The 22,322-nt window shown below is 40.9% G+C and overlaps 1 protein-coding gene and 1 long non-coding RNA gene across 2 annotated transcripts; both read left to right on the top strand.

Annotated features, from left to right (window-relative positions):
- The first annotated feature begins 540 nt into the window (after positions 1-540).
- LOC136443636 (uncharacterized) lies at positions 541-2,094 on the top strand. The gene is made up of 3 exons (XR_010757182.1): positions 541-1,174; positions 1,703-1,811; positions 2,047-2,094. It is a non-coding gene; the product is annotated as an uncharacterized lncRNA (long non-coding RNA).
- An 18,492-nt stretch (positions 2,095-20,586) lies between these two features.
- On the top strand, positions 20,587-21,765 carry LOC136443042 (uncharacterized). Its single transcript, XM_066440094.1, has one exon. The coding sequence runs from the start codon at positions 20,587-20,589 to the stop codon at positions 21,763-21,765; it is 1,179 nt and encodes a 392-aa protein (XP_066296191.1).
- Positions 21,766-22,322: the final 557 nt, after the last annotated feature.

Below are 22,322 nucleotides of genomic sequence, written 5' to 3'. Positions count from 1 at the left end.
TAGACCCTGTGTCTGCTGCTGGGGAAGGACTGCGCTTTTTTGGCTTCAGGAAAGGCCCATCAAAAAACACTTATCACCATCACTGCACGAAATGGCCACGTATCCTGACGGATCCGACGTATCCGGAATCGGGCCTCATGGCGTTTCCGAGCGAATCCGGAAAAATCCCAGTTCACTGCTCGGATACTGAGGTGCCCGCAGATCCGACCAATTCCGACGCCGTATTCCTCTGGATCCGTGATGCGCCTCGGATACCCGAAAATATTTTTGCGGATCCCCCTTTTTTTTTATATTTGGAATGTTCGGATTGTTTGTATGTCGGTAGTTGTTTCGGATCCTGACGAATAAATACACACGGCACGGCATAATCTCATTTCCTGACGAATCCAGCAGATCCGGAATTATGCATTATAGCAGACACGGAACGTTTCCGATTGAATCCGATGCACCTCAGATCCGACAATTCCGGCGCCGTATACGTCTGGATCCTTCATACGTTTCGGGTACAGATACGGAACGTTTCCGAGGCAATTCAGACAAATACCAGGTACAACTCAGATCCGGCAATTCCGACGCCGTATACGTCTGGATCCGTGATGCGCCTCGGATACCTGAGGATATTTGCGCGGATCCTTCGTTTTCAGATATTTGTCAATATGGCAGAGATAATCGGATTGTTTGTTTGTCGGTAGTTGCTTCGGATCCTAACCAACAAATACATGTACACACTGCACGGCATGATCTCAGATCCTGAAAAATCCAGCGGATCCGCAATCGTGCATCATAGCAGATACGGAACGTTTCCGATTGGATCCGATGCACCTCAGATCCAACAATTCCGACAAATCCTGACGTTTCCGGAATACGGATTCGTGTCCAATCTCCCACAAGACACTGCGTGTCATGACGTCAGGCGCGAGAAACGGTTTTGTCGGTGAACAGCACGGAGACAAGAACGGCGTTTCATCACTCTCTGTGCTTAACATGGCATCGTCAGAGTCTACCATGGTCGACCAGTGATTTTTAGTGACTTGAGAGTCGAAGGGGATTCGGTGTAAACTCAAACGCGCGGCATTGCGAAGTAGTCTTCTTCGTGCATGCAATATTCGTCGCCCCCCTCCCCCTTGTAAAGTTGGTAGGGAGTCGATTCATCATTTAGAGGGACTGCCCTTTGGTAAGTACAAATTGGAAAATTCCTGTTTCTAACTAGTTTGAACGTCAGTTATCCTCCTATTGCGGCTTGACATATCATCGCATTTGCATGACATTAAGAATTGTCCAGTCGACCTGCACTTCTACACTGTTAGGATCTAGGAAATTTATAGCTTTCAATTTGTTCGTTCTTGCCAATGGTCAACAGACATTCGTGTCTGGTTAACGTTTCAGATACAACATAGCAAGCGGTTGAGGGAAAGATAATTAAAGATATCCTGTAACGGAAGAGAATGTCATAAGTATTTGTCCCACAAAGGTCCCACAGTTTGTGGATAGTGAGCTGAAACTTATGTGGAGGTAGTAGTGTGTTTCAGTGATTATTGCATTCAGTTATAGCTGTACATGTTTGATCAATATCATATTCAAGTTATGAATGTAAGTTTTACGTATTCAATTAAACGATGCCAGATTCATTTTTTTACAAATGTGATTATGTGATATGTTTAATATTTGTCATTGTTTCCCTTTATATATATATCCTATACAGCATCGGCAGATACTTCCTTCACAAATGCAGCACATGTTGTGAGGACCTTAGCTTGGCTTGGAACAAAGCAATCAGCTGTCAGATGCTCAGAGTACCTCAGGCTCCTTCGGTAAGGCTTAAGTTCATCATCGGTACACTTCAATGTTAGCTGAGACAGGCATGATGGATACCCATTGTCCCTTGTTTTTGTTAGCTGCTGTGATGAAACGAAGCCCATCACAGCAAGGAGGTTATATAGTCTATATAACCTCCTTGATCACAGTTATGTCAAAATCATGTGACATGTTACTTAAATACTAAGTATGTGAATTGATATCTATTCATCATTTGGTTTTATCATATAGGAACTGGTTCATCACAAGATGAACTCCAAGCTGAGTCCAACATACAGAAGAAATCAGCCTTGCCTGTACCTTACCAAGAGTGCATGGAAGAAGTGAACTCAGATGTAGTCATAGAATGGGGAGAGGACGATTATACACATGCAGTTCCACGGCATATACTACTTACGTGTAAAATGTGGCGTGTCATCATGGGAGTTTTTCAGACAGTATAATGTTACTTTGAAGTTTCTATTTTCAACCTCTGTATTTGAAATTATTATCTTCGCCGAGTACTTGTACTCGGAGAGGATTATGTTTTCGGTTGAAAAATCTGTTGGGTGGGTCTGAATGTATGTCAGGAGCATAACTCAAGAAAACTTCAATAAATCTTTATGATTTTTGGTAGGTGTGTAGTGGTTGTGTAAAGGAAGGTCAAGTTCGAAAATGGTTTACCTTGCGTTTTTCAATAGTACTGCAGCGGACTTAGTATTTTTTGTGTTTGTATGTAGGCAAAAAAAGTGACGGAAACGTTGATGGATCTTCATGATTTTTTGCAGGTGTGTAGATGTTGTGAAAACGGAGGTCAAGTTTTAGAAATGGTTCTCCTGGCACTTACCGTCGGTACTGCAGCGGGCTTTGTGTGGATGTGAATTTTCTTGTGGACAACATAACTCAAGAAGCTGTTGATGGATCCTTATGATATTTAGTGGATGGGTAGGATTTACCAAAAGGAAGGTCAAGTTCGATAATGGGCCTTCTAGCGGGTACCAAAGGTACTGCAGCAGAGCTTCAAAATTTAGGGGCATATTTTCTGAAAGTGTTATGGTCATGATTTTTGTGTGGTAGATAGTTCATGCCACAGAAAGTAAGTTCTGTAAATTTTGGCCCCCTAGCGGCTTGTTAAGAACCGCAGTGGATGTTTTTGTTTTGACATTCGGACATGAATAACTTGAGAATGGGTCGACAGATCGTCGTGATGTTTGGTATGTAGAGAGCTCGGATGGTGTTTTACATAATCAATGACTAATTATGCAAATAATGAGCTAATTTGCATAATTAGTAAGGAAAGTTTGTTAACCCACTGCCTTTCAATGGGACATGGGACAGTGTCAGGTCATGTAAACAGTTAGCCTTGCATAAACGTACATGTAGGTCAAATAAATAAACTATTCTCCAAGCAGAGGTGTGGGTCCTGCTGGTTTTTTACGCGTTCAGCTTAAGCATTTTTGTTCAACACGGTTGGCGACATAACGAAATGGGGACAAAATAGAACATTTATTCTATTCATATGTATTGACTGTACTATTTCATCATCACTTTCAACTTTCAACACTGCCATATCGAACCTTTGTGGCCCATATAATATCAACATACTCATATTTTTTCATGACCAGTTATAACATATATCAGCACACTCTACACATATACTAGTCCTGTACCACCAAATGATTTTTAACCCTATCTTAACTGGACTCATTCGCCCAATCATAACGTGCAAATGGTATGGTGCATGATCAAATTTGCAGGGGGTGATAGGCACGTAAATATAAATCACTTTCCATAATAAGCCTTGATTATTTGGCGAAGATAATGTGTTTGTGGAACTCTAGTTTGTATCTGATATCTTTTAGACGAAGAACTGGCCACAAATAAGGCTTTCATTACTTTAGTAGAATATGTAGAACATGTAGAAATTTTTTGTCCAAGTGCACTATACGGCAGTAAATATTACCACCATGATGTGATGGTTGTTAATTGTAATACATTTTATAACAATTGTGCTTACACAACCCCAATTTACCGACATTAACCTGCATATGCAGAGGTGCTTTGAGTATGTGGATGTCCCTAGCCACATAGAACTTCCGTATTGTATTTGATAGTTTTTGAACTTAGAAATGCATATATGTTGAAATATGAAATAATGTTACATTCAGGCTTTCCCAAAACTTCCTGTCATTGAATAATAATGTTTTGGGTATCGTTAGATTAAGAATGCACGCGTATTTATGAATAATCAACCATTCTATCAAACTTTGTGTGTTTGATTTGTACATATTCGTGGCAAATACAAACATATTCAGAGTCACAATACGTCAAAGATTGTAGAAAGTCTGTATGTTGGATCAGTCTGTATCCGTGGCAAATACATACTGTACGTATTTGTCAGGATCTTGGGCAATTTCGTGCAATGTACGGCCCCATATCCGTCGAAAATTCCTATTTTTGTATTCCTCCGGATCTGAGGTTCCGGATCACAGTCCGCTTGTATCCGTCAGTATCCGCAATTTTCTTTTAAAAAATACAGAAAACTTCCTGTACGTTTCCGTCAGGATCTCTGGCATTTCCGTATATATACAGTGTACGGCTCCGTGTCCGTCGAAAATACCTCATTTTCGGATTCCTCCGGAAGTATTCCCGATCCCGGTGCGGAAATTTTCGGATCCGTTATGTTGGATTCGTCAGTATCCGCCAAAAATACAGAAAAATCCCTGTTCACATCCGTCAGGATCTGTGGCATTTCCGTACAGTGTACGGCTCCGAATTCGTCGAAAATACCTTACTTTCGGATTCTTCCGGAAATATTCCATATCCCAGTGCGCATTTAGTCGGATCCGTCAGGTTGGATCCGCCTGTATCCGTCAGTATCCGCCAAAAATATAGAAAAATTCCTGTTCGTATCCGTCAGGATCGGTGGCATTTCCGTGCAGTGTACGGCTCCGTATTCGTCGAAAATACCTTACTTTCGGATTCTTCCGGAAATATTCCATATACCGGTGCGGAAATAGTCGGATATCTTACACGAATCCGCCTGTATCCGTCAGTATCCGTCAGTATCCGACAAAAATACAGAAAAATACCGGTACGTATACGCCGGGAAACGAGGCCATTTCGTGCAGTGCATTGCCATGGAAGTGCGAACTTCCCGTAATAAACACGGCCAGCACAGGGAAATCTTCACGCCCCTTTGAGCGCGACAAAATTCTAACGGTTGCCGGGATGTCTTTTCAAAACACGACGGACGGACACCTAAATGAACGAACCTTTCGCATTCTTTTCCTTTGTACATCCATCGAAGTTGCTATAATGATTTTGTGATTTTCGTGCAAGGAAACGTGGCTCAAACATGTTTCACAAAAGCGTGAGAAAGCTGCAATACTTTCTCCGCGCACGCTGTGCTACACAATGGCCGATCATAATCTAACCCCTGACCCTTTGTTGTCTTCTTTGTCGTAAAAGAAACACTCTAATTATAAGATCTCTTAGCTACATCGGCTGAATCCACAGACGATATCAGCAATAGAAAGAAAAATCAGGCCACATTTGTAGCTCGACTTTGAAGACAACATGATAATCATTTGCAAGGAAGCATGCGTCAATTCACGTGGGCTTTGTGCAACGTAACATTTGAATTGCTTCTCGCGGTAGTGTGAATTACTTCTCGCGGATACATTAATTGCCTTTGCTGAAGCCGAAAAAGCGCAGTCCTTCCAGCAGCGGACACAGGGTCTATAGCGGACACAGGGGCACGGCGGATACGGGATCCCAAGCAGATACGCGCCCCCCCCCCCCCCCCCCCCCCGTCTACACTATTTCACACCCGGTAGCGGGGACCAATCAGATGGCTGCTGACAGGTCACCGACTGTCACCGTCAAGTAGCCAATAACGGCCTTCTCGCGGACTATTCGCACCCCTACCAAGAAAGGAAGCCCTGGAAAAAAAATCTTTGTAATCATGTAATGTGAATGAGCTGACAATGGGTGTGAAATAATCCTTTTGTGGCTCGCGTGCCACCAGATGAATAGATTAGTGCTAGTTGCCTAATCTGCAAGTGAATGAAACCGGCTCGCGGGCCCTGATAAATTATTCATCTCCTAGTCCCCGCTAGAAATCTACCGGGTGTCTTTCAGTGACAAGCCCCCCCCCCCCCCCCCAAAAAAATTGAAAAAAAAAACGCTGCGGGGAAAAGGACTGTAATGGAGGCTAACCCCGGACCCTGACCCTAACCCTGACCCTAACCCTAGCCCCTGACCCATAACTCCTAACCTTAATTAAAAAAACTCGACACAAGACAGCTTCTTTACTTAAAACGGCCCGTGTGGCCTTTGGAACCCTTGGAATGTCAGGTTTCCTTTTCAGCCCAACAACATTAATCGAAAGCAGATGTGTACTATGCAGCTCCTTTTATCCTACAAGGGATAGCAACAGTTTTGGCTTTTCTTTAACTCTCTTAACTCTCACTTTGTTTTAACTGTTATGATACAAGTCGTACACAATGGCTACCGTTACTTATGGTTCCTTCCGTCTTCCGGACGCATGAATGTACTGGTATTGTTTGCCTGTCACACCGTGTTCCTCCCGCCAGATTCACACCTACCAGTGCGTTTATACATTCGGCGTTAAATCCCGCTTCTTCCAACACCGCAGTCACAGGATGGCAAGCCAATAATACAGCAAACTCTTAAACATCAAACTCTTAAACATCAAAGCTATCCATCCATCCATCAAAATCTGTAGTTAGTTTAAGCTTGTCAGCAAGAATGTTTCCAATTGAGTTCATCTGGTTTACGCAGAAACATGTACACGCCATCAAATACCGACATATGGAAATAGTCAGCGGCAGCAATGTGGCGAACGGTAAGCGCCAGGATGACCGCAGCCTGACCCCGCAATGCACATGCCAGGTAACGACAAAGCAGTTTTTCAAGAATTAAAAAAAATTGTTTGAACATGGCAGTTTTGAAAGCCTTACGCCAGTATGTAAGGTGTTAAGAGAAGTAAACAACAAAGCGGCCAAGTCTATCCAAGATCAAGAATATCTTCCAACGTTGATTTCCATTTAGCAGCGCTAACGGATAGTAGCACATAAAGAATATCCCATTTTATATATAAAACAAATACTTTAAATTCCACACAAAAGAATGCGTCCCATTTTTTATTAGAGATAAAAGAGAATAATCCAAGGATTGTTAGAAAAGGAGGATAAAATCGGCTTTGTATACAAACCTACACCCTTCAAGAACACACCAACAGATAGAAATGATCGAAATTCCACCGAAAAATCAATGCGCGAGTGATCAGACTAGGGGAGTTATTCGGTCCAATATCACTCCGCGTAGTGAACCAACTTTGAAACGCGAATTTTACTCTATACCTAACCCTAACCCTAACCCCAACCATTTTGAACATTCAAAGGGAACATTTACTTATTAATGAGTTCAGGGAAGTAGGTAGGAAGTCACTGGACACATTTAATCAGTTTCCGTATTTTGACTATACCAAGCACAAAAGAAGCCTTTAAGTACATTTTCTCAACCTAAAATGAAAAAGTCTAGTATTTTCAAATCTGCAAAGGACAAAAAGTTAGTCTTAGAATTTTATCGTAGAGCTATTTCGTGGTCCCAACACGAAAATCAACCCTTCCCAGCTAGGTCAGTGTCTGGAGCTGCCTCGTGCTTTATCATGCTGATAGTGTTCCTCACAAGGGAGCTAAATCAGCCACTACTTCTTTTTTTTTTCAACCTAGATACCTGTACCCAGTTGGTTTTGCCCCTACGTGCGCTGTTTTGGAGGAAATGTTTTTGTTTGTTTTTTATCGACAAAGCTCCCTTGGGTCAGCACAGAACTTTTCTTGAGTATTCACATTTTCTGGTTTTAGAATAGGTATTGCCTTCACTCCAGTCAGTTTGTAATGAAGCCCATGTTGTATTAGATGATCCAAATATATGGATATGTATCTCGTCCAAACGATATTGAAAGAAATAGAAGAGACTCTGTTTTGAAAAATGACAATTTGACAATAATTGATTTGGTTTCTGATGTTACATGCACCCCAAAAGATACCACCGTGCAAATAAGGAAGATTCTGGCAGACATGAAGAAGAACGAAAACACGATACGAATCATGTGTTCCCCAGGACACATGGGGACAGCTTGTAATGAGCTTGAAAATGGATTAGCGAAGGAAGCTGCGAAAGAGGGCAGAACGGACGAAACATGGCAGATGCAGTAATGACAAAGCAAGATATCCAGAAAAACTCATGTTACATCAAAAGTTTTATTAGACAGTTCGAAAGTTGTTCTGGCTTTAAATTAAAAGAAAATTTAGTTATATTTAAAGAATATCAATCAAGATGATATACAGCCAGTGGTAAACACATGGGCTCGGAAATTTCCTCGGTAACGTTCTTGCAGGCGCTGTCTTTAATTTCGTCTTCAGAAGTACTAAGCCTTGATAGGACGATAAATGTGCAAACGAAAACGGTGAACTTAACCACTGGTGACCAGCAGACTTCGGAATCGCCGCTGCGGGACGACACGGATAAAAGAGCATGACCTCACCCTCAGACCGTCAACCTCCCGAACTGCATCAACAACGGGAACGGACAGGGGAGCAAACAAGGTGTAGCCGTCAGACCATCCTTGATGATGACGACAGGCATAACAAAAAGGATGGGTGGTGTCGCAGGATCTGGAAGTCCAGAGAGTCCACTCTGCCCGGTCAACTTATACAGGAAACGCCGACACCTGTGCCCTCTGCCCTGATTTCCCTCTTCAAGAGTCTCCAGTCTTTACTTCACTCTATGAGTCTGTAGAGGATGCCCTGACACAGGAAATGCTCGAAGTTGTCTGTGCCAGTAGCTTTTATGTGACTGAGAGGCAGCTTGGCGGCTTGGCTTGGCTGGAACAAGGTCAGAATGGAAAACAAGCAACTGAAGTGAAAAAAAAAAAAAAAGCATGCCAGGACGTCGGACTTAATTGGTGAAAATGACTTTTGGGGACTTCGACTACTCTACCAAATAGAAGCCAAATGCATATCTCTTGCACCACAGCAGTGTGTTGATGACCAAGCGAAACCAGAATTTTCAGTGTGTATATTGCAAAACACAAGAGGGAAAAGAACAGCTACAAAAAGATGCTCAGAAGATGGCCCCCAAAGTCAGGGAAACTGACAGACGTCAATAGGAAGAAGTGGAGAAAAAGAAACTACGCATTCTACGTGAGAACAAGAAGAGAAAAGAGGAAAAAGACAAGAAAATAATCGCAATGATGCAGGAAGTTATTGCCAAGGTGCATGATCATGGGGGGGGGGCGTGTAGGACAGTCTCAGATATTGAGTCATCGATGGTCACTCGAAGACAAGAAAATGTTCCATCCTAAAGATGACCTCAAGTACCATCTAAAGGTTCTTGGCGTTGAAATTTTGCGCATTCAATGAGGAAACTTCATACTTCTGGTGTGTTTAATGAGAGCATAGTTTAGAAATTGGAATAGATATCAATTATACAAGTAGAATATCATGAAGTAATGCCATAAACCTTCCGTCAAATGATAGGACTTAGAGTAATCTTGGTGTAAGAGACTACTATGAGGCTGATAGATACAAATTTTGCTGATTACAGCCTTTTTTCTCAAAAGAGACAATATCAGGATCAATGGTGGTAATTTTTTATCAAATGAAATGTCAGGTTGAGGTCAGTGCACATGCATTTACATAATATGTAATAAAAAAGTGTGTGTTTCTGTTGAACAACTAAAGGTTTTTCAAGACTTTGTTCTCTCTTTGTTTTCCTTTTTAATGTTGATTGTCAATATTGTGTACCAGCTGATTGACTAAACTATTTGGAATTGAAGTTGCTTTATGCTATACATTCGTTTTCGTATTGCGTTCACTGACATCAAGAGGATTGATATCGATCTGGACAAAATCAAAAAGATCCAATGAAGAGTTGAGGCGCTGCCTCCAATCAGTGGTAAGTATTGTTTGTTTTGCATTGTTATTGGAAAGGTTGACGAAGGCATGGCGCCATGGAACTCAGGATCTTGGGAAGCTGTTTTTTAACGTTTTTTTTTCACTGTAGTTAATTTAGATGTTAATTCTTTTTTGAAAGTTTTAAGACTCCTTTTTTAACAATTTGGATAAAACGTTAGAGCTCGCAGACCAAATTCCTTATGTATGTTCTGTCGTGCTGTATTCAGAGTGTCACGAGCCTGCTCTAGGAAAGGCGGTCAATGTGTGTTTAAAAACGGTTATCCAAACATGTCTCTGCCTATGGAACCACCAGCAGCAGCCAACTCTGTACTATCTTTGACCGGTAAGACTGTCTCAGATAGCCTCATGAGACTAAGCAACCGGCGTGATGCCTTTCTGAAGCCTCAGAATCGGGCAAGGTGGCTGTCTGCCATGGAGAGACCTACGGAAGTCGTCTGCAGTTCTAATCACTACAGGAGGGAGGAGCCACTAAACAGCAAAGGTAAGTATCGCGCCAACTGGATTGAGTCTGACAGCAGCAGCGACGAGGAGACTAGCAGTGACGACAAGGAGGAAATTTTGGTAACAGTTGTATGGTAGTTAAAACAATTAGGTGTTCTGTTAACCTATTCCCCCATGTAAAATTCATGACTATTGCTTTTTCTTAAAAATTGTGCACTTGTATGGTGGCACCTTGCGATTTACAAACTTCATATACTTACAGTTGCAGTATCTTAAGTTGTACCAGGATAAGCCACCTAGTTTCTCACATTGATCATGATGTTAGATGTAACACTGAAATGTGCCTTCTTGACTTGATCCTCCTTGTAGGCCACATTAGGAACCTGCAGTTGGAGGGCATTGCCCAATTGAGAATCACCTCTGCCAATATTGGTGCGACAGACCCATGACACTGGAAGGTAAATATTCTCCTGTGATAATACAATAGTTGTAGATGTTAGTATCACACCCAATGGCCTAAAGGCGTCAGGCTGAGAAGTATTAAACTCAATAACAGTAACTGGTAGTCCCCGTGGGTGGAATGGTACCTCTATTCAAGCCGTCCAACCCAAACCTAAATCTCTTCTTGTTTCTAAGCAAAATTCAACATCTTAATGTACTAATCAGGATATCTCCATAGGTGTAGATAACTGAAAATGAGGACCCTGTGTTAAAAATGTTACCTCCCTAGTTTTGCTTCTTATCTCAGTTGTTTGAAAATTATTATTTCATTCCGTTTTTAAACATTTCTTCGCGCAACGGGAACTCTGTTTGCGAATTTCACTCAAAATGAACTGTTTTTTTTTCCTGCTCTGTGTTTACCAGCATCAATACAGGTATTGATTTAATTCTTACTTATTCTACTTTCACAACGCATACCTTTACAGTATTGTTTTTACTTCGTTTACTATGAGTTATAGTGACTGAAGCACACAAGCATGCAGCTTACTGATACTGATAAGACAATAGAGCCCTATAATACCATATTAATAAATCTATGTCATTCTTTTTCTACCAGTTATCTACAGGGTGTGGAACAACTTCTCGATAAAAACAGAACAGCAACAGACAGACGTACTGTACGTGTGTCCATTCGACAGGACTCACGTTGTCACCGAGAACAGGATGGGCAGACACTTTAGGAACTGTGTAAAAGTGAGTTCTGTTGACATACGTTTTTAATGCATTTTATATTGTAAATGCATGGTTAATTAATGAATAAGAGAAATATGTATTTTACATTATTACTGCCGTGATACATTTATTCATTTAAGTGATACATGATTACCAAAAGAACTGTTATGGCTTGAAGTGAAATGCAGAATTTACCTATATTAAAGTTCCTTCATATATACTTATCTATAGCAACACCAGTACATCTACAGAAACATGGTTACATGCTAGTTTAACAGCCGGCATGTGGCCATGGCTGATGACTTGGCCGAGCACGAGGCCAACTGTGTGGACCGTAATAGGAATATAATAAAACAAATACTGCCATATACCGGTAGTAGTACCACTGCACTACCTGAACCTTGTGTACATGTGCTTCTAGATTTTCATAAGCTATTTTTTTTTTGGGGGGGGGGGGGGTCAGATGAGGGTAAAAGACGTACGTATAATGTGTTTGATGTAACTTACGGTGCGGTCTAAACGTCTTTTGAGTGAGTACTGTCAAACAAGGAGCTTTGATTCCCCCATAACCCATGGGTTAACAAGAACACTGTACCTGTATGGCTGAGTATGGGATGGAACTGTATTGATCATGATGTCCTAGAGTCCATTCCAAGACACCGCACGGATGTTTTTTTGCCATTGTTTAGAACTAATTTGAAACCTTTGTAACTATTTGTAATATAAATGTCATGGTCTCTTACATTTCTAAATGTGTTTACACTTTCTAAATGTTCCCACATTTTCGTGGAATATTCAAAATATTCATGGCACTGGGAACAACATTTCTGATACTTTCTAAAGATTGACTACAGCACACTGCCTTTATTTCGAAGTCTGAATTATTTTTTCGAAAGAAGAAACTCACAATATGCTGTTAATTAGTTAATAGCACCCAAAAATAGACCGTTGAAAGGAGTGGTGACACCCCGCCGTGCTCTCACGCCGAGTCGGGCGTAATGTAAACAAACAGTTAATTTCTGCCTCTAACGTTAGCAGGACAACAATCCGAAAGAAACATTATCAGTGTCTCTCGGCTTCTCTATCAATCAAAACTAGAAATCTTGCAGAAACGACCCAAATGCGACAGAAATAACAAAGTACCGAAGGAAGCTGTAAGTGGTAACAGTAGCCTGCCGTGCTGCCCTCCCCACCGGGACCGCTAGAACAAGAATGTTCAACTGGGACGTAAAAAAACGCTGCAGAAACTCCGCCAGGTCCAGTCTAATTATGAACGCCAATCAGCCAGTACAGAAAACATACAGGCTTTATTGTTAGCTGGACTGTGTAAGATAAAGTCCTCTCTTGTGGGATTTGTTTCCGAACCAGAACGCCTCGTGGGAAGTTTGTCCCCGTGTTCTTGTTCCCCCGGCAGACGGCATGACCGTTTCTCCCGGGGAGGAGTTAAAACACGTTGTCTAAAATGTCTATCTTTTAACGTATGTTGATAGAATTTAAGATTTGAATGCTACAATCTAAGCATTACAGTAGTATTGGTGTGATGTTATTACTGTGAACTTTTGTATCTATAATTATTTGACAATAGTTTCTAAGAAAGTTCCCCCTACACACAGAATAGACTCCCCCAGGCAGGCCGCCACATGTTAGAATTGTTGCAACAGAGATCTACGTTCTTTTTTTTTGTGTTTTCCTCCAGAATCTTCGTGATTTTGTCGGTAAGAATCTCTACAAAAAATAACACTGCCTTTTAGTTTACAATTTACTGATACCATGGGAAAAGGAAGCCTCCCTTTGACTGTACATGTCGCCGAACTGAGATCAAAAAACCCTTTGGGGCTAGCCGGCTCTCCCTTGAGCTCCCTTTGCATTGTGCCGATTGTTGGGCTTATTTGACGTGGATAAAACTTTTGCTTTTGCACAGTACGTGTGGTATTTTGACCACTGATCATTTGCAATGTTTGCTAGCCCTTTTTGTGCCGCAAAATTACAGTTGAATTGTGCTTATCCTCTGGAGGAATTCTTGCTGATGTCCACAGACAGTGTCACGCCACAGTGCCTTCCTGCGCGGTCGGCGGTCCCCGCTCGATCCAAAACATGCTTTGTTAGGATTAGCGGCTCGTTACGGGGGGCAAATGACCCAAATCTTTATTTCGAAATCTTTCGAAACTTGACACAAACCAATATGTATTTCAAATCTATTAAAAAAATGATCTCTTTTGACTGTCACTTTCGAAATGTTTGCAAATTATCATAACAACTTCTAAAACATGGTACTCTCGTATTTCTTTTTTTTCGAAACATTTATGAATATTTCTAAAGATTTGTAATTATATAACAATAATTCGAACATATTACAAATATCATAAAAAAATCCGTGTGGTGACTTGGCATGGACTCTATCCACGAATTCACAATTTCATTTAACAAATGTTCTGATTAAATAGAGTTGAAGGAGAGTATCTAAGTTTTAGAAATAATCCAGGAATACTGCAAAAATGTTCTGATTCATATCTTCTATACATTTTCCTTTTGCAGGTATGTTGCTGTTTGTATCTGTTCCATGTGTTAATTTTATTTGATTATATTGATTTTTTTATAATAATCTGAAGTTTTAAACCTAAGTATGTAATTCAGAACCATTTAGCGTTGCCATGAGATTGTACCGTCAATCAATAAACACATATTATCACATATTGTAGAAAGGGACGTGTCACTCGGAAGACAAAGTTGAGGAAGCCGCCATGGCTTGATTGGACGATCATCAATCAGGGAACGTGGACGGTTGCAGCAGGATACTACCATTGTCCTGGTGGGTATGCAACTTGCGCCTAGATAATGTACACCTGCAAACTTGTGTGGCATATGATGTTGGTAGGAATACAGTAAATTTAATAATATCAATCCAAAGGCATTTTCTTGTCCAGAAGAAACAAACATCGGAGTTTTAGTCTTCAATAGAATGATTTATGGTTTGCTAGAACTCTCTGTGATACATCATGGTTTACCATTACTGCTTCATGGTATTTACAGTCAAAATTCATGTTACAGGTGAAGAGGAGCATGTAGATATTGAGATAGCAAAGCAGAGAAAATTGATGAAAAGAAAGATGAAACCGAGATCCTGCTGAAATTTTTCTGTAAGCTGCTCGGCAAAAAGAGGATGAAAAATGGGAAAACCCACCACTCAAACTATGATTGATGACATTTAATCAACATGGTACAACAGAAAGAATGAGACGAAAGCTTGTTTAACTGTTATTCATGGTGGTAAAAAGGCGGCTGCTTAACAGTCATTTGTTTTACAGTTATATGCCATAAGAAAGTACATGCAGGGTAGGTTGAATGAGATAACCAAGAGATTTGAGATTTCAAGTGATGCGTTATGGTGAAGTATATGGCTTTCTGTCACTCCGCAAATTTGGTATTTAATGTAAGCGCTAACGTCAGTGTTTGAACCTCACAAGGAAGTTTGACTCCCGCGAAATGTAACAACCAACGGAATAGATGTCAGGTCCATCAGCCATTTTTCACGTAATTATTTATAAGTCTGTCAAATCCATCGACATCGGGTATGTCCAGAGACTCCTTGGACGCTCGTTCTCAATGAAATGTGCAAAATAGCGATTTTAAGGGTCGAAAAAATTGATCAGCTCATTTAACAAGCAAACCTACCTCATTTTTCAGCTGGACATCTCCTTTTATGATCCCCAAAATATTACAGCTAATTTATCACGGGAAGTTGCCGAAAAATTCTAAGCTTTGATTAGATGTCATTGGAGTTCACCAATATTTTTGCGGAAAAATGTTGAACATCAGTAATTAGATGCTTCAATTTTGGAGCTTTCATGTCGTAACATCGCTTTAAAACCTACAGTTGAGGAATCAGTATCTCAGGTAAAACGTCTGTCAAATTTAGTGCCGTGCTGACCATTGCTGTATAACTGTTTCATTCAGGATTAATATTGTCTGGAATTGTCTTTGCATTTCGACTTGAGATATTTAACAGAGACGGAATCTGATAGTTCTTGCAAAACGTTCGATCATCCGTTGATCCTAATAATTTAACTCTTACAACATCTATAACATATTCATTGTTGCGAACTAATACTGCTTAGGAGCAGTAAAGCATTTGGAACGGAGTGGGAATCGCTGAAATACGGTAACGGAGATTACATACTGTCGCAAAAAGGCGTGTTCACCAGACGTAAGTCGCCAAGTTGTAATTGATCGACTTCTGATTTCTTTTCTTCTTCAAACATATCAAAGGCTATAGATTACTTATTGTCTTGAGGTTTAAAAAGAATTCGACTTTGGAAACAAAATCTGGAAGAAAGAGTAGAAATTGGAATATGATAACCCTACAGGGGGTTTCTCTCAGTTGAATCTATACTTTTCTATTCTAGTTCAAACGCTTTTGCCTCATGGTACACAACTACAAAAGGTTCTGCGCGAGGTTATGTATTTTCCGCAACAGGTGTAATCTCCGTTACCGGTAACGGAGCTTACTACAGTAAAACTTCGGCTTTTCCTTCAAAGGGATTTCCGTTTTTGCGTAACCATCTTTTATTATTAAAAGGGCGTATGTGCGGGCATTTAGAAAATGGGCAGCGTTCCTACACAAGGCCTTGTTAACAACACAGAGAGCATATAACGATGGTAACGGAGATTACATTCATTACTGTACTGTCATTTGTTCGAGGCGGTGGTCCACCACTGATAGCAAACACAATTTATTCTTTTTAAAAGCCACAAAAACTTTAAGTCGTCATAAAAACGACAGGTTGGCACATTATATGTGGCATATCTTAATTTAAACGGTAACGGAACCGTTTTGGGCAACAGGCATAAAGCGCCTTGCACAGCGTACAAGAACAGCGACATGACCGATCTAACGTGATTTTTCGGAGGGCCTTGGTAGCTGGTTAACAGGTCATTCTCTAAACTGAATTGTTACATTCTCGGATGCTTTTTAAATTTTGCATGTCTCCGCAGGCGACAGCCGTTTTTTATGACTCTTTAGGCCACCCTTTGCCATAACTTTTTCGAAGTCAAAATCCATAAGTAATTTTGAGGTGCATTTTTCGTGAAACATGTGTTGTGGGGAAGTGAAGAAAGCATCGATGGTGCCCTTAATTTTGCTCATATCAAGTCGTTAAGGCTAGCGACAGCAATTTGTACATTCAAATGAGCGTGGAACATGCTGACAGGAAGAAGGAATGTGGGAGGGACAAGTACGAATTCTCCCTCAAAGAATACGCTATCTGCTGGAGCCTGGAGGGCATGGTGTCTGGCCTTTGGAGTGATAATCTGTCAAGGAGATTAGAAGATGGCACCTATAATCCATGCTTTTGACTATGTGACATATTCAAGACATATTCCTCTACATCTGTCTGATATGTTGTCATGTTATGTCAAAATTGCATTTTGGAATGTCAAAAAAATTGTGGCTTTGTCAAAAGCATAAGTGCTGTAAATTTTTCAAATGTTGCTTTAGACGAGAGTTAGTAGATGCTGATAAGCCGTGACACAAAACAAGTCACATTCAAGGTTATCTTAAATTTTCTCAACGAAAGAAGATTTTGGTGCTAAAACACTTATGTACAATACTTAACAATATATTGAAGTTAGAAAAAGAACAGAGGAAATTGAGAGCGACTGAAGTTGATTTAGCCAACAACAGTGTTGAAGTTAAGCAGAAAAGTGTTGGAGTTGGTGAGCAGAAGAAACAACTAGATATTGAGAGAGCAAAGCCTAGGTAATTGAAGAAGGATGAAACCGAGATCCTGCTGGAATCTTTCCGTAAGCTGCTCGACGAAAGACAATCAAAAAAGGAAACCCACCTCTCCGACTAAAATCGATGACTATATATCCACATGGTACAACAGAAAGAATGAGACAAAAGATATTCTAAATGTTAATCATGGTGGTGAAGATGGGGCTGCTGTAGGAGCTTGGAATTTCCAATAAAATAAATATGCCGCAAAGGAACAGGTGCAAATGTTGCCTCTCTAGTTTTGCTTCTTATCTCATAAGTTTGAAAAGTTCATACCGTTCTTTAACCTTCCTTCGCGTCAACGAGAGCGCATTTCAAAGTGAACTATTTTCACCTGCTCTGCGTTTGCCTGCATCAATACAGGTATTGATTTTATTCTTACTTGTTTTACTTTCATTATGCATACGTTGATAGTATTGATTTTATTCTTTCTTATTTTACTTTCATTATACATACGTCTATAATATTGATTAAATTCTTATTTTGCTTTCATAATGCATACGTTAATGATATTGATTATATTCTTATTTTACTTTCATTATGCATACGTTTATAGTATTGTTTTTACTTTGCTTACTACGAGTTGTATCGACTGAAGCACGCAAGCATCTTTTACCATACAGCGTACTGATACTGATAAGACAATAGAGCCCTATAATTTTTAATAGATTTATGCCATTCTTTTTGTACAAGTTATCTACAGAGAGTGGAATGACTTTTCAATAACAAAAGAACAGCAACAGACGTTCTGTACGTGTGTCCACTCACTCGATAGGACACACATGGTCACCGACAACAGGATGGGCAGAAACCTTAGGCACTGTGTAAAAGTGAATTCTGTTGACATACATTTTTAATCCATTTTATATCATACATCCATGGTTAATTAACCAATAAGAAAAATATGCATTTAACATTCTACCTGTCGTAAGAGATACATTTATTTATTCAATCATTTAAATGATAAATGATTACCAAAAGAACTGAGATGGTTTGAAGTGAAATGCAGAATGTACCTATATTAAAAATTCATTCATTTATTCTTATCTCCAGCAGCACCAGTACATCTGGAGAGACATGGTCACATGCTGGTTCACCAGCCGGCATGTGGCCATGACGGGGGAGTTGGCCGAGCACGAGGCCAACTGTGTGGACCGGAATGAGGAGGGGCGGCCACCCACAAGCAGAAAGGTATGTATCATTGAAGAAAGATACACAGATATACAGATTTTTAAATAGCATACAGAAAATATTGAAAACTGGCAGCAACGTACGCAGCCAGTGGCAGGTGTGGCATTACAGGTCCCCCCCCCCCATATATATATATATATATATATATATATGTAACTACATTGATCATCCCATCCATTAATGCGCATTTTCACCTTAGAGTCATCTGATTAAGTAAAGTTTGATAAGAATATCACAGTTTCTGAAATGAAGGGAACACTGCAAAAGATTCTAACAAAAGATTCTAACATATTCGTATCTTCTATATAGTTCCTCTTTGCGGGTATTTTGTCATGTTGTATCTTGTATCTGTCACATGTTACAAAATGCATTTGTTTTTGTTGATGCCATGTTCTTTTTAGGTAATTTAAAGCTATCGGCATTTTCTATAATCATAGAGGTGGATACATTAAGTAATGGATGTGTACTGTAGAAAGCTTCAAACATGACTTCAGCATATATCTATGACAGTACAAGCATTTTTGAGTGTAACTGAACAGGAGCGTGAGAGGTAGGCCAAAGTCCTCCTTTTTTTTCCTAATTTTTTTTTCAGTTCTAAAATTCTTCTTGATAAAACTTGGTTATGATTTCATGCTCATCGTCATTTTATTCTGATGTAGATTAAAAGAGGCCTGTAGCCACGTAGCTGCCATGCTATTCACCATAGAAGACTCAGCGAGCCTTCAACAAAAACCGAACGGCATCCACAAACAAGAAGCATTGTGTGACTAAAATTAGATCCCTATCTGGAATTGAAAGATCTTCAATGTTGAATGATTTTTCTTGTATTAATCTTTTCACTAGAGTGAATTGTTGGATATTGCTTTAATCAAAGATTATGTCATCTATGTTGGAAGCGGTAACTACTTCTTTCAATAAATACATATGCATGGTTCAGTAATAAGAAATATTTGCATTGAAGAAAGCATTATAGTGTTGCATTGAATCATGATAGATTATGTTTGTACTGTATCAAATATGAATATTTATTTCAGGTCACATCCCAGAGGGCTAAAGAGATATACTTTTCCCACCAAATACATGACGTTGAGAAAAAGAATAATTGCAACTAGTGACGTTTCTCCACTCCATGATAAAGCTGTTGTCATGTTTGCAAAACTGCCTAGCTACAAGCTGATCTGGCTATTCACACTTCTCTGAGGCGATAGAGTTCGCAACAGAGAACGGTTTCATCGTCCGGGGCTTCCCCCTCACGCTAGTCATTTCTTGCAGCCGATAGATACCAGGGGGTGGGGTGGTTCTAACGTTAGAATCTACCGATTTTGTCCTAGAAGTCTCTGTGTAACACGTACGCATTTCTTTACACCAAAGACATCTTTCCCGAGAATCTACAGCATTGTGCGAGACCAAGCGTTGTCGACGGACGTAGTCAAAGAGGCTTTAAGAACACCGCATCTTCCCAGTTAACACATCCTCTATTGACAGGCTGCAAATGAATGATGTACCGACATCAGCTGTAGAAACAACACAGTCAACGAATGACACCGCCTGACCGGGCCTTGAATGCGTGTGGATACACTCACGCAAACGCATTAGTTATAGCAGGAATAATTACAGACTACATGAATGATATTTTGACGCCTTTAAGCCAATGATTAAGAGAAGGGTAAATCCAAGAGCAGTCGTGTTTGGGGCAGAGAAAGTCGAGGAAAAAGAGTAGAAGAAGATACTCCGATAAGAAAAGAACAGAAGAAGAAAGCATGAGATGTGAAAGGAGGATGCAACTGCAGATGCAGAAACCCTAGATGATTTACTGATAGAAACTTGTTCCATTGTCTGTTATAGTTACAAAAGATTTGTAACAGGACATTCTCAGTAAATGACCAAAGCATTCCGACCATACAAGAAGAACCAGTGAAAAGTCTAGGTCGTCTATATACAAGTAGTCTGAAGGATACCGAGAGGGGACCAGAGGTAGTAGAGCAAGCCGCCAGAGGCCTTAAGAGCATAGATGGGAGCGAACTTCCGGGAAGACTTAAAGTATGGTGTGTTCAGTTTCTCCTGTTTCCCAGGCTAAAATGGCCCCTCAAGACTTACAGTATTTCTATCACTACAGTGGACCAGATTGACAGAAAAGCCAATGCCTACTTTCGCCGATGGCTAGGCGTTCCGAGTTGTCTATCTTCTGTGGTATTGTTTGGCAACAACATGTTAAGTCTCCCACTAACGTCTATTGCAGAGGAACACAAGGTGGAGAAAGTTCGACTTGTTCTGGAGTTGGAAGGGTCACGAGACTCCTCAGTGAGAGCAGCAAACAAGAACATTAACACCGGTAGAAAGTGGAAAGTCAAAGAGGCCATTAACCTAGCAACAAGCAGACTTCAACATAAAGACCTGGTGGGTTCAGTACAGGTGGGAAGAACAGGTCTAGGCTGGGGGGAGAAAACCCAGCGGTGGTCAAGTGCCAACTCCAGTGAAAGAAGACAGCTAGTGGTTCAAGAGGTGAGAAGGATGGAGGAGGAGAAGAGAAGGGTGGTAGCTGTTGGCCAGAGGCAGCAAGGAGCATGGTTGAACTGGGAAGGTGCGGTAGAGAGGAGGCTCACATGGAGTGACTTGTGGAGCATGCAGAATGCTAGGGTGAGTTTCCTCCTACGCGCAGTATATGATGTCCTCCCAAGCCCTCAAAACCTCACCCGATGGTTCAAGAGCAAAGAGTCCTGTCAGCTGTGTGGTGTAGAACAAGCTGGACTGAAACACATTTTGTCAAATTGCAGAACTGCCTTACAACAGGGCCGGTACACATGGAGACACAACAAGGCACTGAGACAGATTGCAGTAACCCTGGAGAAAGTGAGGAAGGAGACTGCGGGAACTGAGGCACCACTGCAGTCTATCCAGTTTGCAAGAAGAGGGCAAAAGCCCAGAGGGGTAGCGCCTACCCATGGTAGTAATACAGGAGGAGGCCCACTTTGTAGAGGAGTGTGGGAGATGTCAGTAGATTTGGATAAACAGCTCCACTTCCCAAGTGTCATATGTGAGACAGCCCTGAGACCAGACCTTGTCCTGTGGTCTGTGGATCAGAAGTCAGTAATCATAGTGGAATTGACTGTACCCTGGGAGGAGAATCTCCAGACAGCATATGAGAGGAAGAAGCTGAAGTATGAAGAACTAGTCCAGCAGTATAGAGAGAACGGCTGGAGAACCCATTTGTACCCAGTTGAAGTAGGAGTTCGTGGGTTTGTGGGAGCTTCACTCCTGCGGTTGTGCAGGGACCTACAGATTCTAGGGAAGGCACAGGCTCAGCTTGTGCGACAGGTGTCTGAGGAGGCAGAAAAGAGCAGTTTTGTCATCTGGATTAGAAGAAAGGACAAGAACTGGAAGAAGTAGAGGCGGCTGTGCCAGAGGCAGGATGGAGACGTCCACCCTGCCGTCCCGCCGACCAGAAGTGTCTCAGACATAGGGGACGAAACACTGATGAAGGCCGGAGTCTGACCGATGATCTGGTGCAGCCGCACCTTTGGTGTTGAAAAGCACGTCATTTCTAGCAGGTTAGTTAAGACCTGTATGTACCTGTTCTGCTAGTTATGGCGGGAAATAACCTGCCAATCATCCAAAAGTGGCATGCTGATTGGTCCTTTCATAAAACGCAATGTTTCCTTTACATAGATTGAGACATAGTCATGGAGCCTGTTGGTATTTTTCGACTGTAAGAAAATATAGATACTACCTTCAATACAGATACGATAACGTAAATATACTAGCAATTTTCTGTCAAAAATTTAATTCTACTTTGGTTGGTACGTATTTATATTTGGTTAGACTACAATGATCCATGGAAGATTCCCGCGCGCGGGAACACCTGTAACCCGATATGGTATGTGGGACAGATAAAGGCAACATCTCAGCCGCGAATGTTAGACATGAAACTTTGATGAACTGGTCGT

The sequence above is a fragment of the Branchiostoma lanceolatum genome, chromosome 10, assembly GCF_035083965.1.
Source record: "Branchiostoma lanceolatum isolate klBraLanc5 chromosome 10, klBraLanc5.hap2, whole genome shotgun sequence".
NCBI classification, from domain to species: Eukaryota; Metazoa; Chordata; class Leptocardii; order Amphioxiformes; family Branchiostomatidae; genus Branchiostoma; species Branchiostoma lanceolatum.
Note: the sequence above shows the minus strand (reverse complement) of the source record. Positions and strands in the feature narration are given on the sequence as shown.

Excerpts from the sequence above, each read along its gene's own strand:
- LOC136443042 (XM_066440094.1), top strand. The coding sequence starts at position 20,587 with ATGTTAAGTCTCCCACTAACGTCTATTGCAGAGGAACACAAGGTGGAG.